This window comes from Littorina saxatilis, linkage group LG6, assembly GCF_037325665.1.
Source record: "Littorina saxatilis isolate snail1 linkage group LG6, US_GU_Lsax_2.0, whole genome shotgun sequence".
Lineage (NCBI taxonomy): Eukaryota > Metazoa > Mollusca > Gastropoda > Littorinimorpha > Littorinidae > Littorina > Littorina saxatilis.
In genome coordinates this window covers 55085568-55111580 of record NC_090250.1, presented here as the reverse complement: position 1 = coordinate 55111580, position 26013 = coordinate 55085568, and the positions used below count along the sequence as shown (strand labels likewise).

The 26013-nt window shown below is 43.3% G+C and overlaps 2 protein-coding genes across 2 annotated transcripts in view; one reads left to right on the top strand and one right to left on the bottom strand.

Annotated features, from left to right (window-relative positions):
* Positions 1 to 3191, top strand: part of LOC138969550 (WSCD family member CG9164-like) — a 42619-nt gene extending 39428 nt beyond the window's left edge. Inside the window, exon 5 of the mRNA XM_070342376.1 lies at positions 732 to 3191. Coding sequence (XP_070198477.1) covers positions 732 to 1090 — 359 coding nt within the window. The 3' untranslated portion in view covers positions 1091 to 3191. The remainder of the gene's footprint in view (positions 1 to 731) is intronic.
* A 2776-nt stretch (positions 3192 to 5967) lies between these two features.
* LOC138969545 (G-protein coupled receptor GRL101-like) lies at positions 5968 to 8298 on the bottom strand. The gene has a single exon (XM_070342371.1). The coding sequence runs from the start codon at positions 7966 to 7968 to the stop codon at positions 5998 to 6000; it is 1971 nt and encodes a 656-aa protein (XP_070198472.1). The 5' UTR covers positions 7969 to 8298; the 3' UTR covers positions 5968 to 5997.
* Positions 8299 to 26013: the final 17715 nt, after the last annotated feature.

Here is a 26013-nt window from a genome sequence, read left to right as displayed (position 1 = left end):
GTATACTTCGTACATTAGAGCGTTCGGAACTTTTCAGTCCCAAAAGTAGTACCGACGCAGAACAGCTTCTCAACCCATTGCGCTATCGAGGATTCAGGCTGTTGCTGGGTCGTTATTTGTTTGGTTGCTGGGTGTTTATCGAAAAATAACTAGCTCTACAAGTTTACAGAGCTAAAGAAGCAGAGGGGGGAATAAGACAACTTAATGGTGCCTTTTGGTTTAATGCTATGGTAAAAATGCTAGTGATAGTGTTTACAGCTTGAAACAAAAAAATAACAGAGGGGAGTAGTCTTCCTCAATCTGGTTCAGAGCATAATGTATTTCTATTTTAAGAGGTAGCATTCTTTCTGATAAGAGCTAGAGCCAATATAATGATGCTGAATAGTTAAAAAATGAACTTTGGGACTCATCTGAGTAGCAGGAGAGCCTTCGTGATCGCCTCATCAGAAAGATCTGCCCTCAAACGCATCTGTATGGTGTTTTTATTAAGACGAGTAGTGTAGTGTAGTCGGATTCTTAATGTACGAGTGGATCTGATCTGAGCCTTTACTGGTTTTGTTAACGTTTGTTTTCCCTCTACACAACCCAGTGTTGCTCTTTGTTTCTTGTTCTGTGTGTGCGGTTTTTGTCATTTACTGATTTTATTGGACTTTCATTTTCGGTCTTCTTTATTGAAGAGTGTTTAGTTAACCTTTATTGATTTTCTTTTTCTATCCTCTTGCTTGTTTCAGGGTGGCCGAAACACGTTCAAAACAACATGGGTGGGTGGAAGAATCTGCACTTGGCCTGGGCAAAGGATAATACTTCTCTTCATGTTTTGGTGTACCATCGTATGGTGGCCCACTTAGAACAGGAACTTCATAACACCCTCCAGTTTTTGAATTTGTCCTTCGTCACTCCCAGAATACATTGTGCTGTGCGTAAACCGGAAGGATATGCGCACCGGAAAAAGCCGGACTGGGTGGAAGAAATGGCGGTGTTCAGCCGAACACAGAGGCAATCCCTGAATGCTGCTATTGACAGCGTGCGAAAGGCATTGCTGAAGAAAACGGGTGTGGATTTTGCCGACATGGACCAGTGGAAACGATGAATAATTGTGTGAGTGAAATAGACGATGTTGACAAATAACTGTGTTGGGTTTGCATGGGATGTCAAAGAGTGAATACCCTTGCTTTTAGTGGGACAAATGAATCCACACGTGCTCCTTGCCCACGTGTTTCCGACACACCCCTCGCTAGTGATTGGCCAGAGCAATGTTTGTCCCTATTAAAGCAAGGGTATTCACTCTTTCACAACCCATACAAACCCGGCAGAGTTTCTTTCTGAATTCGTCTATTGCTGCACGAGGTGGAGGACTAACGGGCATATCAATGGAAAGGACAGGGTTGGATTGGTTGTAATGGGGAGATAACTCCGGTAAGAAATATCTATTTTGCGACAGGTTTACTGCATTAAACATCAAGCAACAACATGTTACGAACATGATGTAATTAACATTGTGACATTTGACCTGCCAAAGTAGATGAAGGGCGTTGCTTTTCTTTCATTTCCGCTTTTATCGTTGACAACTTCGACGGGCTACACTAATGTAATAACAGATATAGAACAAGAGACCGAAGGTGAGAAGGACTAGTCTAAAAGATAAGAACGATGAAAGTGTACTCACCAAATACAAACATGTATAGAAACAATAGCAGAATCGGGTTTGACCGAAGTCTTCCTCAGCACAAAATGAATAAAACACAGAAATAAGCAAGTTGCGTAAAGCGATATAAAAAAACCATTTAGTCATGGTGTCGGCCTAAATCTAAAAGATCAACACTTTAAAAAAAAAAACGAAGGAGGATTATTCTTGATGTTTTGTCTTTTTTGCCTTGTTGTAATTAACATGTATTTGGTCTTTTGGGGGTGAAGAGTCATGTGGTTATATTCTGTCCAATTAATGAGATCATCTACACTGTTCTGCAATGATAAATAAACTTTGTCTATTTTTTTATCAGAAGTGTGTATGGTCGTATCATCAGCAAATAGTTCACAATCACCATTAACACTAAAAGGAAGATCGTTAATATACAGAGAGAAAATAAGTGGCCCAAGGACAGAACCCTGGGGGACTCCATATAACACCGGTCTTTTACTTGACATAGTGGAATTCACGCAGACGGATTGCTCTCGTCCGGCTAAGAAAGATGAGAGGAGGCATAGGGTTTGGGGTGACAATCTATACTCAGCTAATTTTCTTAAAAGTAACTCATGATTAATGACGTCGAATGCTTTTGCAAAGTCGACGAATAGGACACCACAAAGTTAATTATTATTAATGTTGCTAAGCAAGTTTTCAAGAAGGTTTATTAATGCTGTGTGGCACGAATGATTTTCTCTGAAGCCTGACTGATTTGAATGAATAAGGTCGTATTTCTTCAAATGTGCGGCCAAGTGTGTATATGTGTGTTTTTCAAGTGGTTTGAATAAAACAGGAAGAATCGAGATTGGTCTGTAATTGGCGGGGTCAGAAGAATTACCTGATTTGAATAGCGGGATTAGTTTTGCCTCCTTTAATTTGGCGGGAAAGTCAGATTTGTCCAGGCACAAGTTGTAAACGTATGTCAGAGATTCTGCAATAAAAGGGGCAGACAACTTCAAAATTTTCCCATCAAGATTATCTAGACCATGAGTACCAGATTGTTTTAAGCATATCAGATAATGGAAGACTTCGCTCACAGATAACAGGGGGATGTCTAAATTATGTGTAATATTTTTTGAAACACAAAACTGTTTCAACTTGTCCAGATTATTCTGTTTTGATCTATCATTTGTGATTATTTTTTCAACAATAGAAGTGAAATGAATGTTAAGATCATCCGCAGGTACATCAATGACAGAAGATTTTACGGTTTCTTTACGTGTCAACTGGTTGATCACTTTCCAGATGGCTTTTGAGTCAAAGTTTGTTTCGTATTTGATGCAGCGAGCTCACGGTAATATTTTTTGCGAGCAGCACGTTTCATGGACGTTACTTCGTTTCTCTGCTTTCTGTACTCTTCTTCTCTGCCATTACGCTCAAGAAAATCGCGGTGATTAATCGCACATTGAATGTCGTGTGTAAGCCATTTTGGTTTTGGGTGTTGCTGCACACGAGATGTTCGGAATGGTGCATGTTTATCATAATTATACTTTTATAAAGAAGTTGTACCATAATTCAAATGCTTCATCGGGGTCAGTATGATTATAAATTATTGAGACAGAGTGAGTGAGCGAGCGAGTGAGAGACAGACACACACACACACACACACACACACACACACACACACACACACACACACACACACACACACACACACACACTGAAACAGACACACACACGCACACACATACACAGACATACATATACACACACAAACCAGAAGGAGTGAGAGCGAGAGAAAAAATGAGAAAGAGAGATTCGTCAGTAAGTAGTGGTACTGACACGTAGCGATAATGACACGTAGCGCTAAACGATGTAGTGCTGTCGACACGTAGTGATAATGAACGAATGATAGCGACTCATAGACAAATTATTTGTAGCACTAATCAACGTAGCGATAGCGGCACGTAGCACAAATGACACGTAGGACAAATGACACGTAGTACAAATGACACGTAGCGCTAGCGATACGCACCCTTTAGAACTTTCGTTTGAAAGGATAAAGGTTGTGGCCCAACTTGTCTACATAAAATATATTGACAGACAGACCGAAGGACTTTCAGGAAAACACAAGATTAGACATACATAGTTGACGGACATATACACGGACAGATAGCTAAGCCAGATACTGTTAAAAAAAATAAAAAATTATTCTCTTTTTGTGAATTTTTTTAAAACATTACATGACATCACCTAAAACAAAGGGACGCAGATACTGTTAATAAGGGGACTTTCTCTTTATGTCTGCACTGGGGAAAAAAACTGACAGGACATAAAGCATGCATCTACTTATCTCCTTCAGGGACACAACACAGCAAAACATTATCTCAAACATGTGGTTTTATGTTTGCACCCATTGATACAATGATTTGCTCCTGATGTATCATCTTATACATAGATATGACTTGCTGTGTCGTACCAGATTTACACGAGTTGTTTTTTTGAATATTAAACTGCGAGCGAAAGCGAGCTGTTCACTATTTGAAAAAGCACCAAACATTAAACAGGTTTAAGCTCATCCAAAGTTGGTTATCTATGTTCCGCATACATCCTATTTTAACACAAAGGTAAAACAAAAGCAGTGTGGACATCCAGCGCAAGGCCTAGTTGCTTTGAAAAGGACCAGGGCTTAACAGGGAAATTATTTCTAACTTTCTGAGCTTGTTTTTGACCCAAACATAACATATCTATATGATTTAGGGATGAGAAAATGAGAACGAACAAGATAAAATCATTTTTGGATCGATGACAAAAAGTTTAATTTTAATTAGAAATTTCAGAATTTTAATAACCAAACTCATGTATTAATTGATAAGCTTCCAAGCTCAAATTTAATCCCATAGTCCGTGCATCGTCGAAGAATTTGAGGATAACATGAAGTCTCAATCAAAAACCCAATAATTTGAGAGATACAGACACTTTTGTGAGGCTCTGGGCCGCCCACCACCCAAGAAGCACGCTGAAAATTAAAACGTACAGAAGGTGACGTCATTCACAAAAACTAAGAGTCATTCATTTTTGTTAAGTCTTTTCCGTAAAAGAAGCAGATCTCTTCCGGAGCATGGGTGTTTTTGTAAGGCTAAGCCTTGTCAAATCGTGATTACTGTTTGTACTCTCTTATAAATATTGAAGCTGTGAGACATAATTGCTATTCAGTCTGTGTAGGGCAGAGTTGTCTTCCACACTCGATCAGTTTATGTCTAACTCAGCCTAAGGCCTTCGTAAGATTAATCAACATTATTCCGTATGGAAAATAAACTCTGTCCAACGACAAATTCTTACTCGCACGTTATGTTTACATGTGACAAATCCAAGAAGTGAATGGTTTTGAGCTTCAGGTGAAACGCGGATTGTCAAAGTAAAAGCCAGTCAGACTTGTTTTGTTGATATGTGGTACCATCCCGACTTTGGATTCGTGTTACCGAAGACAACGACTGTAAACATTCACTCACAAAGACCCTATCAAAGTTGATAATATATACGCGACGACTCATAGTCAATTTGCAACTAATCTGTGAAATCAAAAATTACGCAAAGAAAATTGTTAAAACACTCAAAAGAAAAGACACATACAAATATGATTGGTGCTCTGTACATATTTAGACAGGGATAAAAGCGACATAAAGTTAACGTTTGACGTCGCATACAAGTATGACGTGATCGCTTCTGATGCGCTTTGGAGTCCTAAATTGTGACCCTCCACCACGGAATGAGTCGCATGTCATCTTTGCATGATTTTCATATTTTTACATTTTCCTGAAGAGTGTTTTATGCTCTATCCAGTGGTGAAAACCGTTTTAGAAAAGAGCACAAACTGTTTGAGTTATAAACCTGTGACTAAAGTGATCCTCACGCTGTTACCATGCACTCTCCGGACTTATATTAAGCCTAGCGCAGAACCGCGCGAGGTGACATGCGACTCATTTCGTGGTGGAGGGTCACAATTGCACTCTAAATATGTCCTTCACAAAATAGCTCCCTGTCAATGAGTGTACGTACTTTTGAACTACCAAAATTATGACAAAAACTATGTTTCGTGGCTTCTTGTCAGACCAACTTTTTGTCGGTTCCATGGGGGAACATACCTTCTTCGGTTTTGTCTTTATCGACCGAGGCTAACAAGAACTTCTGTCAAATATATACGTGACAGCCAATCCGACAGGACGCACAATATCAGAAACACAAATGTAGTTCAAATATGACAGGACATTTTGAGTCTTCTTCAAAGAAGAAAGCTTTATATGTTTACCACAAGACGACATCGTACCCAGAACATTGTCTGTCAAAGGTCACAATGTCATTGTGTTACAATCTCACATCTTTTCGGCTTTAGCTTGAGTCAGGAGGAACTTGCGAAGTCGGTTTTCCTGCGCTTTCCGCCGCTTCTCTATGACAATGTTGAGAGTGTAGAGGAAGGGGTTGAGTGCAGAGTTGAGCGGCAACACGAAGATGGCCATGGCCACGTTGACCTCGCCAGGCACAGTCACACCGTTATAGGCCATCAGACCCAGCACACCGATGGGGAACCAGCACAGGAAGTCTGATATCACCACGGTGATCAGGCGACGAACCACCGTAAGGTCACGGGAGGCGTTGGTCGTGTCTTGACTGGCCATGGAGTTGGCCCGTATGGACCAGTAGATGACGGCCTGGCCACAGGCGATGGCGACAAAGAGGATGAAGTTGAAGACGATCATGACGCCGAAGGAGTAGTCCCGCCCTTGAAAGTTGATCCTGGTGACGGGCAGCGGGATGCAGATCCCGGTTTGACTGTAGAAACGCCAGTGCGACAGGGATGACATTAGGGGCACGGCAGCTAGCAGCACACCGACAAGCCAAGCCAGGCCTGACGCCACCACAGCAGAGCGGCCCTTGAAGCGTACACTGCTGAGGGGGAAACGAAGCACGATGAAACGGTCCAGCGTGACGAGACAGATCATCAAGGCAGACACCTCGCTGGACAGCAGGGACAGAAATCCTGCCACTCTGCACGTCACGCTGGATTTCCAGGTCTTCTCTTTCCACCAGTAGTTACCGCGGTATAGCTGATCTGCCGTGCCCACTATGGTCAGGTACATCCCCATCAGAAAGTCAGCCAGGCTCAGATTGGTAACAAACATGTTGTAGCCAGACTTGGTGATAGAACGTCGTTGAAAAATCATTCTGACGACGAGACAGCCAGCGTTGCCAAGTATGGACAGTATGCCGATGACCCACAGACAGACACGGTAAAAGTTGGACCTCAGCAGATCATCACACGAAGAAAGCTCATCCTGTGGAGCAAAGCATAACTTCGCGTTGAACAGTTCAGGCAGTACGGCCCTGCAGCACAGTTTGAAGTTTGAAGCATAAATTGAGGACAGATGTTGTAGTCCGGTGAAAAGATCACTGGGATAATTTTCTAGTTCACGCCCTCTTATGTCCAGCTGCCTCAGTTTATGAAAGGGAGAAAACCCTTCTTCGCTTATTCTGCTCACACGGCTGTAAGACAGGTTGAGCACTTCGAGAGAAGGGAAATCCGCGAGTTGTGAACTGTTGAAGGTAGTGATGGGTGTGCCCGACAGATCGAGGCTAACCACGGAGTGTAGTTTTGCGCTTGAGTCGTCTTTGATGAAAGATCTGATAGGGTTTCCTTTCAGACGCAAAACACGAAGGATGGGTAGTGAACTAAAATTGTGAAAATAAAGAGATCGAACCATATTGTTACTTAGATCGAGAAGCTGTAGATTCTGAAACACAGCACGTGGCCAGGTGTCCATCCCACAGTCAGCCAGACTCAGGTAGACCAGGTAAAAGTTCTGCTGCAGCGCTGATGGAACAATACCGGACCCCTCAGCATCAAGGTATCTCAGGTCAGGAAAGTTGTCTGTGGGGAAAGGCTGAGGACAGACAAAGGCCAGGCCCTGACATTGACAGACAGACGGACAGGGCACGTCACAGTTCAGCTCGTCGTCACGCTGTGGACACTGGGGCCAACCATCACACAGGTGAGAAAGGTGGAGACACACGCTAGAACCTCGACACCTGTAAAACCCGGGACAGGTGAAATCAGCACAGCTCAGCTCGTCCTCCCCTCCAGGACAGTCGTTGACTTCGTTACACCGGAGAAACACGGGCATGCAGAACACGGACTGACCAGGACAGCGAAAATGAGTGGCAGGGCATGGGGTCGTGTTACGTTCCATGGCCACGTCAGTGAAGTTGCCGCGACCATCAAGGTAGATGATGACAGGAGGAGGGCTGCGCTGCCGAATCGGGGGTGACAGATGTTTACTCTTACACATTGTCTCATCACTAGCGTCCAAACAATCTGACAGGCCGTCACACACCTTGTCTTTTCCAAGAAATTCCCCGCTGCTGCAACTGCAAGTGCACAAATAATGTGACAGTGTTCGGGGGAAGGAGGACTAAGTCACAAAACTCTTTTGGTTAGCAGGTGAACATTTACTGATTTTTATATTTTGAGCTCTTTCGACTCTACAGGGTCCAATTCATGATAACAAAATGTTATGTAAATACCAAATGTTTTTGCAAAATAAAAAAACCGATTTGTATGCGTACAACCTTCTACCCTGTTTAAGAAAAGTATCTTTTGAGTTGAAATCGAATAAAAATGGAAGCTGTTTTATCTGTTGATTGGTTCTGTGAATCGATACTATAGAAACGTCATTATTGTTTTCATTATTTAATATAATATTTTACTGTCTGTGTGTCTGTATCTCTGCATGATGTATAATTATTTTGTTTAGATGCTTACGTTTATTCATTCTTTCTTAATTTATGTGGTGTTTTACGTCGTTTTCAACCACGAAGATTATATCGCGACGGGGGAAGGGGGAGATGGGATAGGGGAAAGGGGGGAGATGGGATAGAGCCACTTGTCAATTGTTTCTTGTTCACAAAAGCACTAATCAAAAATCCGCTCCAGGGGCTTGCAACATAGTACAATATATTACCTTACTGGGAGAATGCAAGTTTCCAGTACAAAGGACTTAACATTTCTTACATACTGCTTGACTAAAATCTTTACAAAAATCGACTATATTCTATACAAGAAACACTTAACAAGGGTAAAAGGAGAAACAGAACCCGTTAGTCGCCTCTTACGACATGCTGGGGAGCATCGGGTAAATTCTTTCTCGTCCCAACCACTATGGGACTCCCCCTAACCCGCGGGGGGCATCGGGTAAATTCTTTCTCGTCCCAACCACTATGGGACTCCCCCTAACCCGCGGGGGGTCCAACCAATATGGGACTCCCCCTAACCCGCGGGGGGAGACAAATCGTTTATTCATTCATCGCTCTGTCTTAGTCTTGTTTTGTATTATAAAGATCAAAATATGTTTATTAATTTGCTGAATGTGTTCATACATTTTGTTTTACTTTCAAAAAGTCGTATCTGTTGAGTGTTTGTTGTGTGAAAAAGCACGCCTGAACAAGAATACGTATAGTTTAACCACGAATATGAAACCTAAATTAATTGTAGTTTGTTGTGAAAAATATATTTTCCAATGGTTACACTTCCGCAGAAATAAGGACCGATGGTAGGTATAATTTAACCAACTGATTGTTCAAATTCTTTATACAATGAGGGATTCTTAATTAAGTCTGCACTATAGAAACACGTTTTTTAAGTTGTAATTTATTCAAACAAAGAGAAATTATGCCCTTTTTTTTTAAAGCATTGGTAGTGCACCCGGAACACAGAGTTTTGCTAAAAACAGGGGACACGTGTATTGCAAGAAAAAATACGTACACCTTATGACAGAAACTTCATACAAAATATTTGAATTATGGTTTGTGATCAGGAAAATATTTATATGTTCCAAGTGACTTGGCAAATGTCCACATTACTCGATTAAAAAGTTTTAAAGTTTGCAACATCTGGTTCTGTAATATTCGTATATAATGTTATTGCCCTGCTTTGAAACCCTAATTCTTGTGATATAAGCTGGTAAATACAGTGCTCTGTTTGATTGTGATAGATATAACGACTTATCTTATTTATTTGTAATATAATTATTTTATAAGATGATAACACTCTGGGTTAGAGTTAGTGGTACAGCATTATAAAAGGTGTTAGGTATTATATGTGAACCTATGTGTTTTATGTGTTTTTGTCTTGTCATTGAATGTCCTAATAATTCTTATATTGCTGAGTGTGTCCAAGAAAATTGTCCATTTGAATGGACAATAAAGTGTTGATATTGTTATGATTGTTATTGATATACATTGCGGTAAGTCTCTGAGAGAGACAATATTTTTTCTTTAAACAGACCATAGTTTTTTGGTTTTTTTAGGTTTATGCAAAACTCTACCTATCTACCTATGGTCACGCGATACTTCATGTGAGAAAACCCATTTTTATTCTGGGATTTTCACTATTAAAGTTGTGTACTTCATTATGAATCCACTTGATTAACATTGTTGTGTAGTGTCAGGGCTCCCCAGGGAATCTTCAACCAAAGGGTCCCGGGACCCCCTCTTTTCACTATCCAACCACGCATCTCGAGTTACCCTGTGTCCATCAGTTTATGAATATCGAGAATGATTTGTACATGCACTTTGACTTGTGTCAGTTGATGGGACGAATACAATTCTTGGGGTATAAAGCAATAGGCAAAAAAACAAAAACAAAACAAGAACAGTAAACTAAGTTTACGGAACGTTAAATTAAAGTCAAGAAGGAAACTTTTTCGTGTTGTCAATAAGTGATTCTTGATTTTGAAACTTCCGCAGTCCGGATTTTAACAGCCAATAAACAAAATGTCTGATACCTGAACTTATCCGTCTCCACCTGATGTTTGCAGTGTGTCTCGTCCGACTGGTCCGAGCAGTCGTGTCTGAAGTCACATAGCAGCGAGTAGTGCACAGTTCTTTCCCTGTTGTAGCATTCAAACATCTCCGTAGTCACTGCACTGCGCCCTGTGCTAGACACCTCTGACGCGGGATCTGATCTGCTGTCAGTCCGCGAGGTACAGTGAGATACAGGGTCGACAACTCCACATATACTCTCAGAGTCACATGACAGGAAGTCGTGCGTCAAATGCTCATCCGGGCATCGGACTAATATTGAAACGCTTCTGAGATGATGAACTCCCGCGGTGTTGTTCACCACCGGAAATTCAACCCTGGCTGTTCGGTCGTTCTCCAGGGGCTGAATATTACTCTGGCACAGAAAACTGTTGCAGTTCTTTTCTGAGCACCTGGTGGGGTGAAATAAGATTGTCTCTCGGACAGAGATGGAGACACATGCGTCACGACTTGAGGGCAATCTCTGTACATCCATCCTTTCATCAAAAGAAATGTTTGGATAGTACGCCATTGAGCCGTCGAGCCACTGAAATATATTCCTGAAACAGCAACAAGTTCAAGCACAGTAGCACAGGAGCCAAAATAACACAGTTCACAACTCAGAGCACAAACACACACACACACACACACACACACACACACACACACACACACACACACACACACACACACACACACACACACACACACACACACACCTAAAGTGTGGATGGTTACCTAAGAGGCGGCACTGGGTGCAGTGCCTTTCTAGTGCACTTGCACTACAACAGCACTGGGTGCAGTACTCGCTCCGGCATCGAAGAATTTTGCTCTAAAAAATGCACAAAATTTGACCTATTTCGTCGCCTATAGAGGACGGAAAGAATGTCATTTTGAACATTGTTATGACATTCTTTCCGTCAAAAAAGTCAATTTAACGGTGTTAAATGAAGCGACCATCCACAGAGGACGGAAAGAATGTCATTTTGAACATTGTTATGACATTCTTTCCGTCAAAAAAGTCAATTTAACGGTGTTAAATGAAGCGACCATCCACACAATTAGGTTGCCATCCAGAGTTTAGGTTGCCATCCACGTGTGGATGGTTGCCTTATGGTGATTTAGGCAACCAAACCTGTGGAAACATGGGTACACACACACACACACACACACACACACACACACACACACACACACACACACACTGTTACGAAACGCAGTGGTGAATATACCTGTAAATATTATCAAAGTGGGATCAGTAATAACTAGTTTGGTTCTGCCCGAACTTCCGATGGCACACTTTGTTCTACTTAGGCTACCTCCGTTTCTTTGTTGTATTTTGGTTGCAAGGATTCTGGTAATGTTGAGCTTAAGCCTTGTAAATTCAGAAACGGTTATCTACTGCAATGTAAAGGCACCCTCCGCTACCCGTTAACCACCTGTTTTAGGCCACAGACACCTCCAGGCGTTTACATACGTTAGAAACTGCCGTCAAAACGTCTTGTCCGTCAAAACGTCTTGTCCGTCAAAACTCACACAGCACACCCGACGCCATTGTCAGACTGCCTACTCCCAGCGGGTACCAGACAACCCGGGCCCGGTTTTTACACGTTTTAAAAGTGTTAACCTTGTGAATACCAGGCCGTACAAATGTATAGGGCGCTTGACTTAGTTGGAGATGCGCACACCACCCGTCCCGAAACAGCCGAAGTCGGCTCCTGTGACGTATTCCCCACGACTTACACGAAGTGGGGCATCCAGATCCTGCATATAGGCCAGGATCAAACACACGACTTACACCAAGTGGGGCATCCAGATCCTGCATATATGCCAAACACACGACTTACACCAAGTGGGGCATCCAGATCCTGCATATATGCCAAACACACGACTTACACCAAGTGGGGCATCCAGATCCTGCATATAGGCCAGGATCAAACACACGACTTACACCAAGTGGGGCATCCAGATCCTGCATATAGGCCAAACACACGACTTACACCAAGTGGGGCATCCAGATCCTGCATATAGGCCAGGATCAAACACACGACTTACACCAAGTGGGGCATTCAGATCCTGCATATAGGCCAGGATCAAACACACGACTTACACCAAGTGGGGCATCCAGATCCTGCATATAGGCCAGGATCAAACACACGACTTACACCAAGTGGGGCATCTAGATCCTGCATATAGGCCAGGATCAAACACACGACTTACACCAAGTGGGGCATCTAGATCCTGCATATAGGCCAGGATCAAACACACGACTTACACCAAGTGGGGCATCCAGATCCTGCATATAGGCCAGGATCAAACACGCGACTTACACCAAGTGGTGCATCCAGATCCTGCATATAGGCCAGGATCAAACACGCGACTTACACCAAGTGGGTCATCCAGATCCTGCATATAGGCCAGGATCAAACACACGACTTACACCAAGTGGGGCATCCAGATCCTGCATATAGGCCAGGATCAAACACACGACTTACACCAAGTGGTGCATCCAGATCCTGCATATAGGCCAGGATCAAACACACGACTTACACCAAGTGGGGCATCTAGATCCTGCATATAGGCCAAGATCAAACACACGACTTACACTAAGTGGGGCATCTAGATCCAGATCCAGATCCATCCAGTAAAAAGTAAGTTATGCACCGTGATCACAATACAACGTCTGTACAAAGTGCCCACGGCCCATATGCGAAAATGGAGGCTCCTCAAGGCAACAACCTCATGTCACCGAAAATTCCCCATGCGCGCAGGAGTAAAGATGACTTGTGCTTGAAAGTTAATCAGCTCAAAAAAGCAAACAGATCCCTCTCCAGTTCACTGGAGAGACTGAGATAATTGGTCAATTTTGATCTAGTTAACATGTTGAAGTCATCAAAGTCTGACGTTGAAAGTTGTGTTCATTACATGTGATGTAGCATCTGAGAACAGGAGATTTTTTAAACTTAACAAGACGGCAGATCAGGAATGTACATATTGGTGTTGGAACAAATACACTTTTGACAAACGGAAAATATTTTGTGTCTGTGATGTGGCCCATCTGCTGAAAACTACCAGAAACTGTTTTGCCAATTCATTTCATCACAAGAAAACCAGAATGTTGTTGAAGAATGGCCATTTCATCAGTTGGAGGCATGTACTGAACCTGTATGAGGATCACGTTGAAGGTCAGGTTTTGAGTGGGCCATACAAGCTCACCAGGTCACACGTTGACCTCACCGCTTTCAGTCCGATGAAAGTCAATCTTGCGGCTCAATTTCTGAGCAAAACTGTCGCCGACAGTCTTGAACAGAACTATGGGCCGGACGTGATTTGTTTGTTTGCTTAACGCCCAGCCGACCACGAAGGGCCATATCAGGGCGGTGCTGCTTTGACATATAACGTGCGCCACACACAAGACAGAAGTCGCAGCACAGGCTTCATGTCTCACCCAGTCACATTATTCTGACACCGGACCAACCAGTCCTAGCACTAACCCCATAATGCCAGACGCCAGGCGGAGCAGCCACTAGATTGCCAATTTTAAAGTCTTAGGTATGACCCGGCCGGGGTTCGAACTCACACCTCCCGATCACGGGGCGGACGCCTTACCACTAGGCCAACCGTGCCGGTCCGGACGTGATAGAGACTGTGACATTTAGTAGACACATGAATAGGTTTGTTGACTGTTTAAATTTTCCTAATCTCAAAGAGTCTGCACAAAATAGAAACCCAGATCTCAGAGAGTACAGAAGACTTGATGATCGTAGGAGGCTGCATTACCTCACAGGAGGATTTGTAGAGCATTTACAAGCATGAGAAGATGGTGTTACAAACCGAGAAGGTTTTGCCAAAGCTGAGAAGAGCAGAATGCTGTTGAGCCATCAGACCCTGTCGATGTCAGGTTTGAAGATCAGCGCCCACTCTATTGTTGACATTGTTCAGTTTCTGTTGGGAGAGGGTGCATCTTTTGTGTTGACCCACAACTTTAACCAGGACCCCCTGGAGGAACATTTTGCACATTGCAGACAGAAAGGTGGGGCAAACAACAAGCCAACCGTTGGTGATGTACAGCATTGCTCTTCAAAACTAAGGGTTCTAGGTTCAAGAGCGCTTGCGCCTTTTAGAGGTAACATCACAAACAGAAAGAGGACCATGCAAGCAGAGAACACACCACTGGCGAAGCGAGCTAAGACAAGTTTACATGCTTCATTGAGCGGCATTGAATGAACCAAACATTACTGAAAGACAAAACTGACAAATGATACTGATAGATCTCCTCTCCACTCTTTTTCGGTGTGCTTGAAACTGAAATTAAATAGGGCAACTCGCTTACATAGGAAATATTTTCCTATGTCGCTTTGTCATGATACATACATACTGAGATGTGTGAAGATTTTGAATTGTAAGAAATGCCTTGCAGACATTTTTGTTATGCCGGCATCCTTGTTTATTTGTTGTTCATTTCACAATTGTCTATATGTTTGCTGTAAATATGCTTTTCATGTTTCTGATGGTGGTGTATAAATATTACTGTTGTTGTGTGTTTTTTAAATAATGCATAATATAGCTATTCTGATGGACACGTGGGGGAATTCGGGGGCTGTGATTGGATGGACTCTTCCGATCATCAAAGCATAATGCTACGGAAGTCGGCCATTTTTGCCAATATCCAAAAGCATATTGGCAAAAATGGCCGACTTTCTTATCTCGTAACTCCACACTAAATACCTCACTTCCCCTCTGAAGTATTGATGTACAAGATACAAGATACAAGAAGTTTTATTGTCCTCATCAATACAAGGAAATTTGGCATGTGTGTGGCAAGACATGATACACTGATACATAGACATTTACAAAACACAACTGAAGTTCAATATCAGCACACCCTTACGCAACATACCCACTACTTCAGACACACAGGCTACATGTGCCCCTCGGACGTACGCAACCCACAATTCACCCAGCCATACAGCTCCACATGCACTTACTCATTCATGCAGCACTCTAGCACCCGGCCATGTACAACTCACACACTGGAACCCTCATACGGCTACATATTGCATTATAACACCCGCACAAGCATTACAACCTCAAACATCGTACTAGATCTACAACTATTATAACACACGCACAAACATTACACCATCAAACATCGTACTATATCTACAACTAACAAACAATCATACACTATCAAACACCAAGTACATCATCGTTCATTAAATTACATCGTACTCCCACCCCCACCCCACCCCACCCCACCATACATTCACAATCGACACAGAATACATCATCATACATTTATACATTACATCATAACCCCTATACATTATCACAAATTACATTACATCATACCCCACCCACCCCCCCCCCCCCTATACGTACCACAGTTCACAGCACTCATTGTCCTTCCGCAGTCACAGTTCGCATCACCCATAGTCATCACAGCACAGTTCACATCACCCATAGTCCTCACAGTCAAATTTCACAGCACTCAAGCTGTTGGGGTCTATGTCGACCAAAAGAATGGGATTCACTGTAGGTCGAGTTCCTGTAGGTGGATTCTCTGTATACCTAAGACTTTAAAATTGGCAATCTTGTTTACAGGGAATACCACAGGGTGTAGTTCCTGTAGCGTTTTGCTAATATCAATGAAAGTCACGTGATGCTTAGCGACATCGTTAGAATTTGATGTTTTTCGATCTTTTTTTGATATTTCTTAGAAATTCGAGTATGGGTTGCAAGTTTTATTGAAAAACTGCACCCTGTGGGATTCCCTGTATACTAGATTGCCAATTTTAAAGTCTTAGGTATACAGGGAATCCACCTACAGGAACTCGACCTACAGGGAATCCCACTCTTTTGGTCGACATAGACCCCATCAGCAGCACTCAAGTCTATCTAGTATACTATCACATTCACAGGGACTGGATGTAGAGTCGTACAGCCATCGGGAGGAACGAGTCCCTCATCCGGTTCGTCCTGGCCCGCCAGCACCTCAAACGGCGTGATGACTCACGCGTGGGCTCGCACGATGCGAGAGCCTGGTGCAGAGGGTGGCGGTCGTCAGAGCGGATCATGCTCAGCTTCTTTAGCGCCACACTCGGAAATCGAGAGCTGAGAGGCTGAAGCTCAGAGCCAATGATGGTAGCAGAGCTGGTTGAAGGAGACGACACTCTGAACAGTCGCCTGGTAGAAGAGGTGGAGGATCTGTGCGTCGACGTGGAACTGCCGCAGCTTCCTCAGGAAGAAGAGCCTCTGGTTTGCCCGCTTGCACACGGCGTCCACGTTTGGTGACCAGTCGAGCTGGTTGTCGATGATGGTGCCCAGATACTTGTAGGTATCCACCATCTCGACTGGTTCGCCCTTGATGATGGGGTCGACGGCGGACTTGGTTCGTCGGAAGTCCATGATGAGTTCCTTCGTCTTGCTCACGTTGAGCTCCAGGAAGTTGTCGTCGCACCACTGCACCAGCTCCTCCACGGCGTGTCTGTACGCCGATTCGTCGTTCTTCAGGATGAGACCTGACAGGGATGTGTCGTCTGCAAACTTCAGCAGCAGGTTGACAAGATCCCTGAGGCGACAGTCGGCGGTGTACAGCGTGAAGAGCGTGGGAGACAGCACGCAGACTTGAGGGGCGCTTGTATTGGTGGCGACAGCCTCGGACAAGACTTGTCCAATACGGACCCGCTGGGTTCGCTTCGTAAGGAAGCTGAAGACCCAACTGATCAGCACTGGATTGACGTCGAACTCCAGCAGCTTCCTCATCATGAGATGAGGCTGGATGGTGTTGAAGGCGCTGCTGAAGTCAATGAACAGGACCCTGGCGTAAGAGGAGGGTTTCTCCAGGTGGGCGGAGACGTTGTGGACGAGGGTCAGGATCGCATCTTCAGTACTCCGGTTGCGGGTGTATGCAAACTGAAGAGGATCCTGATGGTCCTCTGTCTCCAACCTCAGCCTCCGAAGGACCAACTTCTCAGCGCACTTGAAGGCGATGGAGGTGAGCACTACGGGCCTGTAGTCGTTCAGTGTCGAGGGATTGGGCTTCTTGGGCACAGGAACAATGATGGAGCTCTTCCAGATTGCAGGGATGGAATGTTCGTCGAGGGACCTCTGGAAGAGCTCGCGGTAGACAGGGGCAAGGGAGTCTCCGCATTCCCGTAGAAGCCTGCCAGTGATGTTGTCTGGGCCTGCAGCACTGCGTGCTTTGACCCTCTTGAAGGTCGACCGGACTTCGTCGGTGGTGATGGTGATGGGCGTGGACGGGCGGCTGAGCACCTCCTCCATGACTTTCCGTTGTTCTTCGCTGAAGTCACACTGATCGAATCAGGCGTAGAAAATGTTCAGCTCTCCTGCCAGCTTCGCCTCATCCGTCGTCTTGAGTGGGACTTTCTTCGGCTTGTAGCCGGTGATGGTCTGGACGTCCTGCCAGTACTGCCTGGAGTTGTCCTCTCTGAAGTTATTCTCCAGCTTGGTCGCGAAGCGACGTTTGTCCTCTCTGATCTGCCTGGTAAGTTGCCGCTGGACAGCCTTCACCTCGTCGTAGTCATCGCTCTAACCCATGGCACTAACATTCATGTAGTCGTTTATAACTGAGGTTGAACAATTCGCTTCATGACGAGACAAGTATAAATGCCATTCACCCAAACTGAAAACTTCGCTGCCGTCTGCTCGCGTTGTACGGATTAGCTGTTCTCTTCTCCTCCCCTTGTTGCATCCTAGTTCTTCAGTTGTTTCTAGTTTTGTTGTGTTTTGGTCTTCTTCATAAGTAGTCTTGTTCAAAATTAAAAAAACTCAAACTTATTTTTATTGTATACGAATGAACTAATAAAAAGCTGTTTAACAGCTGTGTTGTCAAATCGAGTTTTTTTTCCAAAGTCAGCGTGGCGCCTGCGCAAAACTAATGCGCATAAGAAACGGCGTCTGCTATCAAAACCTGAGATCAACGCATCGACGCAAAAACTGTCATTTTGTAAGTTTGGAACAACAAATCAAGGTCAGAACAGCTATATAATCGCTATTGTATTTTCAGCGTAGCAATAGGGTCCGATATTTAGACTCGAACAAGTATAATGCGACTCGTCTTCGACTCGTCGGCATTATACTTGTCTCGTCTAAATATTGGACCCTATTGCTACGTTGAAAACACAATAGCTGTTAATAATAATAATAATAATAATAATAGTGGTTTTCGACTTTCAGTATGTTGTGGACGGGATTTGTTCTTTTTCGCATAAATTATTAGTGCAAGCTAGAATTGGATATATTGCAAGCCCATATCACTGGGAAGTTAATGTTTTCTTGAAATGACACGACACAATACAGGTCTTTGTTTTCAGTGCTTCTGTGGTCTGTTTCAGTGTGTGCGAGTATATTTGTGAATGAAGAGAAAGTGAAGGCTTCCAGATTATTACTTTTCATGCATCTCGAGCAAAGACACATTTCAACATGTTTTCCACGAACAAGCATACACACAACTTGCATCTATACTGTTCACACGCACGCCTTTTCATTTTCTCTCCGTCTCATTCTCAATTTCACACAATGAAACTGTCTTGCATATAGGCCAGGATCAAACACTCAGTGAATTACTCCTACCTGTACATGTTTGGGTAAGAACTGTCCGATGTGTGCATACCCAGATAGGTGCACGGTCCTTTCCTGATGTTTCGGACCAAGTCGCTTATGTCGCTAAACTCCTCCAGAGTGTGAAACATGGCAAGATCACCACCATCACGCTGACACGCCTCTCTCGCATCCATCCACGATTCCAACTGATCTCCTTCGAAGTTTCTGTAGCTGATGTTTTTCCCCTGAACATGAAAACCCAAACTTTGTTTTGCTACAGCACTTACCTCAAGAGAGTTATTTGGCTTGTTAGAATATCAAGAACAATAATATAACTTGACATTATTTACACTATTATCATTGTGTAAGAACATTGATCATAAGAGTATCGTTGTCATTACCTGTCATAAAGAAAAAGTAGGCAGATACATTTAGATGTAGATCTTTGTGATGCGGCCAGTTATGTTAAAACCAAATATATTGCCAGAAAGGTATTTCATTCTCCTACCGTATGCAATAAAGAGTTTCATTTTTCACGAATAAGTGGACCGGAGACCTAGGACACCCCCGAAATCAAATTCGCAAAAGCAAACTTGTAGACACTAAAATACACAAATAATCATTATAAGCAAGAGTGACCCCGGGTTTTTTACATTTAGTCAAGTTTTGACTAAATGTTTTAACATAGAGGGGGAATCGAGACGAGGGTCATGGTGTATGTGTGTATTTGTGTATGTGTGTGTGTGTGTGTGTGTGTGTATGTGCGCGCGTGTGTGTGTGTAGAGCGATTCAGAGTAAACTACTGGACCGATCTTTATGAAATTTTACATGAGAGTTCCATGGTATAATATCCCCGGACTTTTTTTCATTTTTTCGATAAATGTCTTTGATGACGTCATATCCGGCTTTTTGTAAAAGTTGAGGCAGCACTGTCACACCCTCATTTTTCAATCAAATTGATTGAAATTTTGGCCAAGCAATCTTCGACGAAGGCCCGACTTCGGTATTGCATTTCAGCTTGGTGGCTTAAAAATTAATTAATGACTTTGGTCATTAAAAATCTGAAAATTGTAAAATTAAAAGTTTTTTATAAAACGATCCAAATTTACGTTCATCTTATTCTTCATCATTTTCTGATTCCAAAAAAATATAAATATGTTATATTTGGATTAAAAACAAGCTCTGAAAATTAACAAAATTAAAAATTATGATTAAAATTAAATTTTTGAAATCAATTTAAAAACACTTTCATCTTATTCCTTGTCGGTTCCTGATTCCAAAAACATATAGATATGATATGTTTGGATTAAAAACACGCTCAGAAAGTTAAAACGAACAGAGGTACAGTAAAGCGTGCTATGAAGCACAGCGCAACCGCTACCGCGCTAAAACAGGCTCGTCACTTTCACTGCCTTTTGCACTATAGCGGCGGACTACGTTCAATTTCATTCTGTGAGTTCCACAGCTTGACTAAATGTAGTAATTTCGCCTTGCGCGACTTGTTTTTATCTCACATGGAAGAACAACCCATTTTCTACCCATACAAACGTATTTAGTTCAGCTGTTTTGCCTAGCTGTGTTGTTTTGTCATTTTGAAGAAGACTGGTGTCAGCCTCGTCAGAAGCCGTAAAAGGCTTGTTTTGGTGTAATTTTTGGGGGGCTATGTGGGTAAAAATCCTGTAGCTTTGTAATGGCTCGTTGTATTGCTTGTAGATTTAACATGAGTATTGTTAACACAATTGCACACAAGTGTGTAAAATATCATGGTGTTTTGATGAGTTTGGTGGACGTACTGGAACTTTTGAAAAAAGTTTTATTAAACTGTAATAACTCTTTTCGGTATGGTTGCAAAACATCTGCATTTTGCAAACTTTAACACAAATGAATATTACAATTGGGGATCAATTTTGGTACAAAAGCAACAATGCGCTTGGGTGGTATAGAAATGTGAACGCAAAAGAACAATTACGAAAATCAGGTCTTCCAACATCAAAACCCAGTCCCGCGCAGCAGACTGAACTGGCACGTCACTCACAGCGATAGTAAGTTGCAAAGCGCGTATTTGTTGCTGTTGTACCAAAATTAATCCCCAATTGTAATAATTATTCATTTGTGTTGAACTTTGCAAAATGCTGAATTTGTGCAACCATTCTGAAAAGAGTTATTACAGTTTAATAAACATTTTGTAGAAGTTATTAGATGTAGAAGTTATTAGCATGTGGATGGCATTTTTTGGAACACCTTGTAGTATGCCCAACATAAAGTAGCCCCCCCCCCCCCACCCCCCTTCTTCCTCCCGCCCACTTTTTTAAACCTGCCAAAACCTTGGTTTAGAACAATCAAAAATGAACAATGGTAAGTCATTTGAACGCTAATTTTTTGGCTGAACGAAACATTCACGAGTATTTCGACCGAATGGCATCAATATCTTTTTTGGATTTCGGCTTTTAGAAGAAAGGTGGTCTTAACACGGAGATAGAGTTACAGAAGGTAAGAACAGTAAATGTAGACGACCACCTTTAACACGGAGATAGAGTTACAGAAGGTAAGAACAGTAAATGTAGACGACCACCTTTAACACGGAGATAGAGTTACAGAAGGTAAGAACAGTAAATGTAGACGACCACCTTTAACACGGAGATAGAGTTACAGAAGGTAAGAACAGTAAATGTAGACGACCACCTTTAACACGGAGATAGAGTTACAGAAGGTAAGAACAGTAAATGTAGACGACCACCTTTAACACGGAGATAGAGTTACAGAAGGTAAGAACACTAAATGTAGACGACCACCTTTAACACGGAGATAGAGTTACAGAAGGTAAGAACAGTAAATGTAGACGACCACCTTTAACACGGAGATAGAGTTACAGAAGGTAAGAACAGTAAATGTAGACGACTAGGGTCCTAAAAGGGCGCGGCCTTACCAGAAGGAAAGGGGGTGGGACGCACGAGAGGGGTCCGCTGTACCTGCATTGGGATCTCCCCTGTGCCATATGGACAGTGGTCAGTCTCGTCCTCCTGCCCGTCACACTCCTGTCTCAGGTTACAGTCCAGGTGCTGTCGGAACGTGTCGTAGTGTCCGCTGCAGTCAAACAGCCCGCTCTGCAGCTTGACGGGGGTCTTGCTGGATGGATGGAAGGAGAACAGCATTTTGAAGCCGGTGAGCGTCGAGGACGGCTGAGATCCGACAAACTGCAGCGTGATGGACGTCTTGTAAACACTAGCTTTAACATGCAGGGAACCGCACTTCGACCATACTTCTTTAGTGACATTGTTATCATCGATTGAATTCAGGGTCAGGGTGTCTGGGCAAGAGTTTTTCCAGAACGCAATGTCAAATGTGGGGAAACTGATCATAACAACGTGGTTTTTAGGCAAACGCAATGTGTGCTCGATGTCAAGAAAGTTCTGGTACCTGAAGTTGTCCCCGAACCCGTGCAGCGTGATAAAGCCGGTGACATTGGACTCGAACACCACGCTGAAGGTCTTGCTCAAGTCTGTTTGGACGCTTTTAAAACGAAGCCAAAAATCGACCAGAGAACCGCCAAATTCTAACTTAAGACGATTTCCAGACGACATGATAAAGGAGGGGGAAGTTATGAAAACGCCCTTATCGCAAGCCCATGATCCTACCTTCTTGTTGTCCCGAGCTTGTATATAGCCCGTGCCCACACATTGCTTTCCTCCGAAGTATGCATTCACGTACAATCCTTTGGGGACGTTGACAGCAACTTCGCAAGATGCGGGCATTTTATTGGAGGTGTTCCTGTTGATGAAGCCGAGAAGCAGGCCTTCAGAGGCGTTGAACTGTATCATTTGGCCAGCATCACACTTGTTTATGTCCACATAGAAATGGCGAATTTCTGCTATGGTTGTAGTACGTGAAGAATTAGATGTCACTGCCTGATAGAATGAAGAGCTACTGGTTATATTTGTAGAGTACTGTGACGTAGTTTCATTGTCTGTGAAGTCAGACGTCACTGCCGGAGAGAATGAAGAGGTAGTGGCAGTAATCGCAGAGTATGGTGATGTAGTTTCATTATCTGTGGAGTTGGACGTCACTGCCGGAGAGTATGTATAGCTGTTGCTGGTGACATGGATGGTAGGCGAAAGCGGTGTAGTTTGAGGAGAGGTTCTGTTGACTGGCCTGTGTCTTCCGTCTGCATGTGTAGTGTTGAGAGCACCGCGAGACAGCATTACAGAAATAACGCACAGTGTCAGGACCGGCTGCATGCACCGACCACTGGCGTATTTCCGAACACTCATATTGCTGAAGAATTTCTCGTTTTCCATTGTAATTAGGGCACCTGTGCTCCCCACAAATTGGCGTATGCTGCCTGAATGGCGGGGCAAAAACGGTCATACATGTCAAACTCCACTCGGGCTAAAAACATGAGTGAACGTGGGAGTTTCAGTCCATGAGCTAAGGAGAAGAAGAAGAAATGCACCTGTGTTATGTACTGGAGGATGACGAGATGTTCTCTGTACAGTATTGTGATGGAAGTGGAGCGAAGGAGGAGTAGACTTAAATTATCTTGCTGAAACAATGACTTGCACTCAGCTGGTACTCATACGAATCTATACTGACAGCCGCAAAGCTTTACATGTGCTGAACAGCTTCAAAGCAAATCGTTCGGTAGTTAAATTGCAATGTCGACGTTGAATGACTGTTGGATTAAAACAGCGACATCTAAATCAGTTCATGTTACACGCTCCAGTCCACGAACATGTCAATCATCCATCTGATGCAGAAACTCTAAATTCTTAGAAAATGTGATACGGTTTAGTGTTGTTAGTTTTAAGTGCAATCCTTAATTCTTAGTAAATGTGATGTATTTTATGCCTGTGATCGCCTGACACTGCATGGCAATTTTCTTTGTTACACCCCCGGTATAGGGGTGTGTATAGGTTTCGCTCGATGTGTTTGTTTGTTTGTTTGTTTGTTTGTGTTCGCATATAGATCTCAAGAATGAACGGACCGATCGTCACCAAACTTGGTCAACAGGTTCTATACATTCCTGAGACGGTCCGTACAAAAATTGGGACCAGTCAAACACACGGTTAGGGAGTTATTGGTGGATTAAGATTCTACAAGGACTTATAGAGGGACATATTAATGGTCAAAGGGAAATAACCTTCTCAGTTGGTGGCAGTGAGAATGGTTATTTCCCTTTGACCAACGGGGGTGTTTTTCCTACCTCGGAGGAATTTCTTGTTTTTATAAGTGTAAGCTTGGGAACACATGTACTTTTGCGCATCCGTTTGAACTCGTGAACTCGTGGTACCTCTGTGCTATCGAGGATTCAAACCTGTACTATCGGGGATCCACAAAGGTTTCCGAGACTGTGTTTTGTATACATGTATTGAAATGGTCTGGCGGAAGAGCCGATTCTTACATTTGCATAGGTAAAATGATCGCTTTTCGGTGCCCGACACCCCTCTGACTTGAATTTATTTTAACCTTGTGACGTAGGCACGCGGGTTGTTGTGGGTTGGGGTATTCACTTTTCGCTGGGGCTTCGAACAGAACAGACGTATCCAGTGAGCGGTCGCGTGGCAGGTTTGCTACGAACCGAAAAGGAACCGTGATGTGATTTTTCTGAGACGAGTATGTTATTCATATGCTATTTTTATATTTTGTTTGTTTGTTTGTTTGCTTAACGCCCAGCCGACCACGAAGGGCCATATCAGGGCGGTGCTGCTTTGACATTTAACGTGCGCCACACACAAGACAGAAGTCGCAGCACAGGCTTCGTGTCTCACCCAGTCACATTATTCTGACACCGGACCAACCATCGACGTTTTTTTTTTTTTATACATGTACATTTTTCGTAGGATTTTTTAATACGGGGAAGAAAATGCCACCGACCATCGACTTGAAGTTGGTCTGTGAGACGCAGAACTATGATTTTAGTAGGCCGTACATATTGCAGTATTGCTCATTTGCAGTCATGTGAACCATTGTGACACACGGTTGGCCGTCTTCGACTTAACACTTTCTACCCCACCTATGTGAAAATTCTATTTCGAAAACGATTATACCAAAGAATGATCAATAGCCGATGGTGTCGAGAGCTTCATTAAATCAAATAGCTATTGTTTCCTCATTGAATTATTCCGATGGCAGGTTCCAATTCCAAAACCTGTAGTTCGAAGAACATCGTTCAAGAAAGAAGTTGTTCCCATACATCTCCTCCATCCGTCATCTCCTCACTGAGGATGCCACTAAAATTCTGCTCTGTGCCCTATCCCGACTCGATTATTGCAATTCCATTCTTTCTGGCTCTCCCAACTACATCATCGAAAAGCATCAGCGTGTTCAGAATCATGCCGCCCGCCTCATCTTTCGCTCTTCCAAGCACGACCACATCACCCCTCTTCTTCAAACCATACACTGGCTGCCTGTTCAACAGAGGATTCAGTTCAAGATCTCCACACTCTGCCTTAGAAACTTTGATCTATCGTCCCCTAGCTATCTTTCTGACCTTCTTGATTTCTACTCCCCCTCTCGCTCCCTTAGATCCTCCGCAGACACCCGCCTTTTTAGGATACCACCAGCACGCACCAAAACATATGGCCAGCGCACCTTCTCTTACCAGGCCCCATCCATCTGGAACCAACTCCCGCATTCACTCAGACACTCCACATCTATGCAATCATTCAAAACCTCACTCAAAACACACCTCTTCCCTCACTAGTCCGTTAATGACCACCCATCCCCCTCTTCTGCTGGTCCTTGATCTGTCTCTTTCTCTCTCCTTCTTCTTCCCTTTCCAGCTCTATTCTTCTTCTCTCAACTAACTTTATGTATCCAATAATTTATTTATTTATTTATGACTGTTTATCCGTCTTCAGAATGCATGTGCCTGTAGTTGGTATGAGTGAGTGCGTCGCGTTCTCGCCGTACGTCTGTCTGCGAGTGTATGAGTCCGAGTGTCTTGGTCCTTGTCGATTTGTGTTTCGTATAAT

What these genes read in the sequence shown, in the direction of transcription:
- LOC138969545 (XM_070342371.1), bottom strand. Translation starts at nt 7,968, where the DNA reads ATGTGTAAGAGTAAACATCTGTCACCCCCGATTCGGCAGCGCAGCCCT.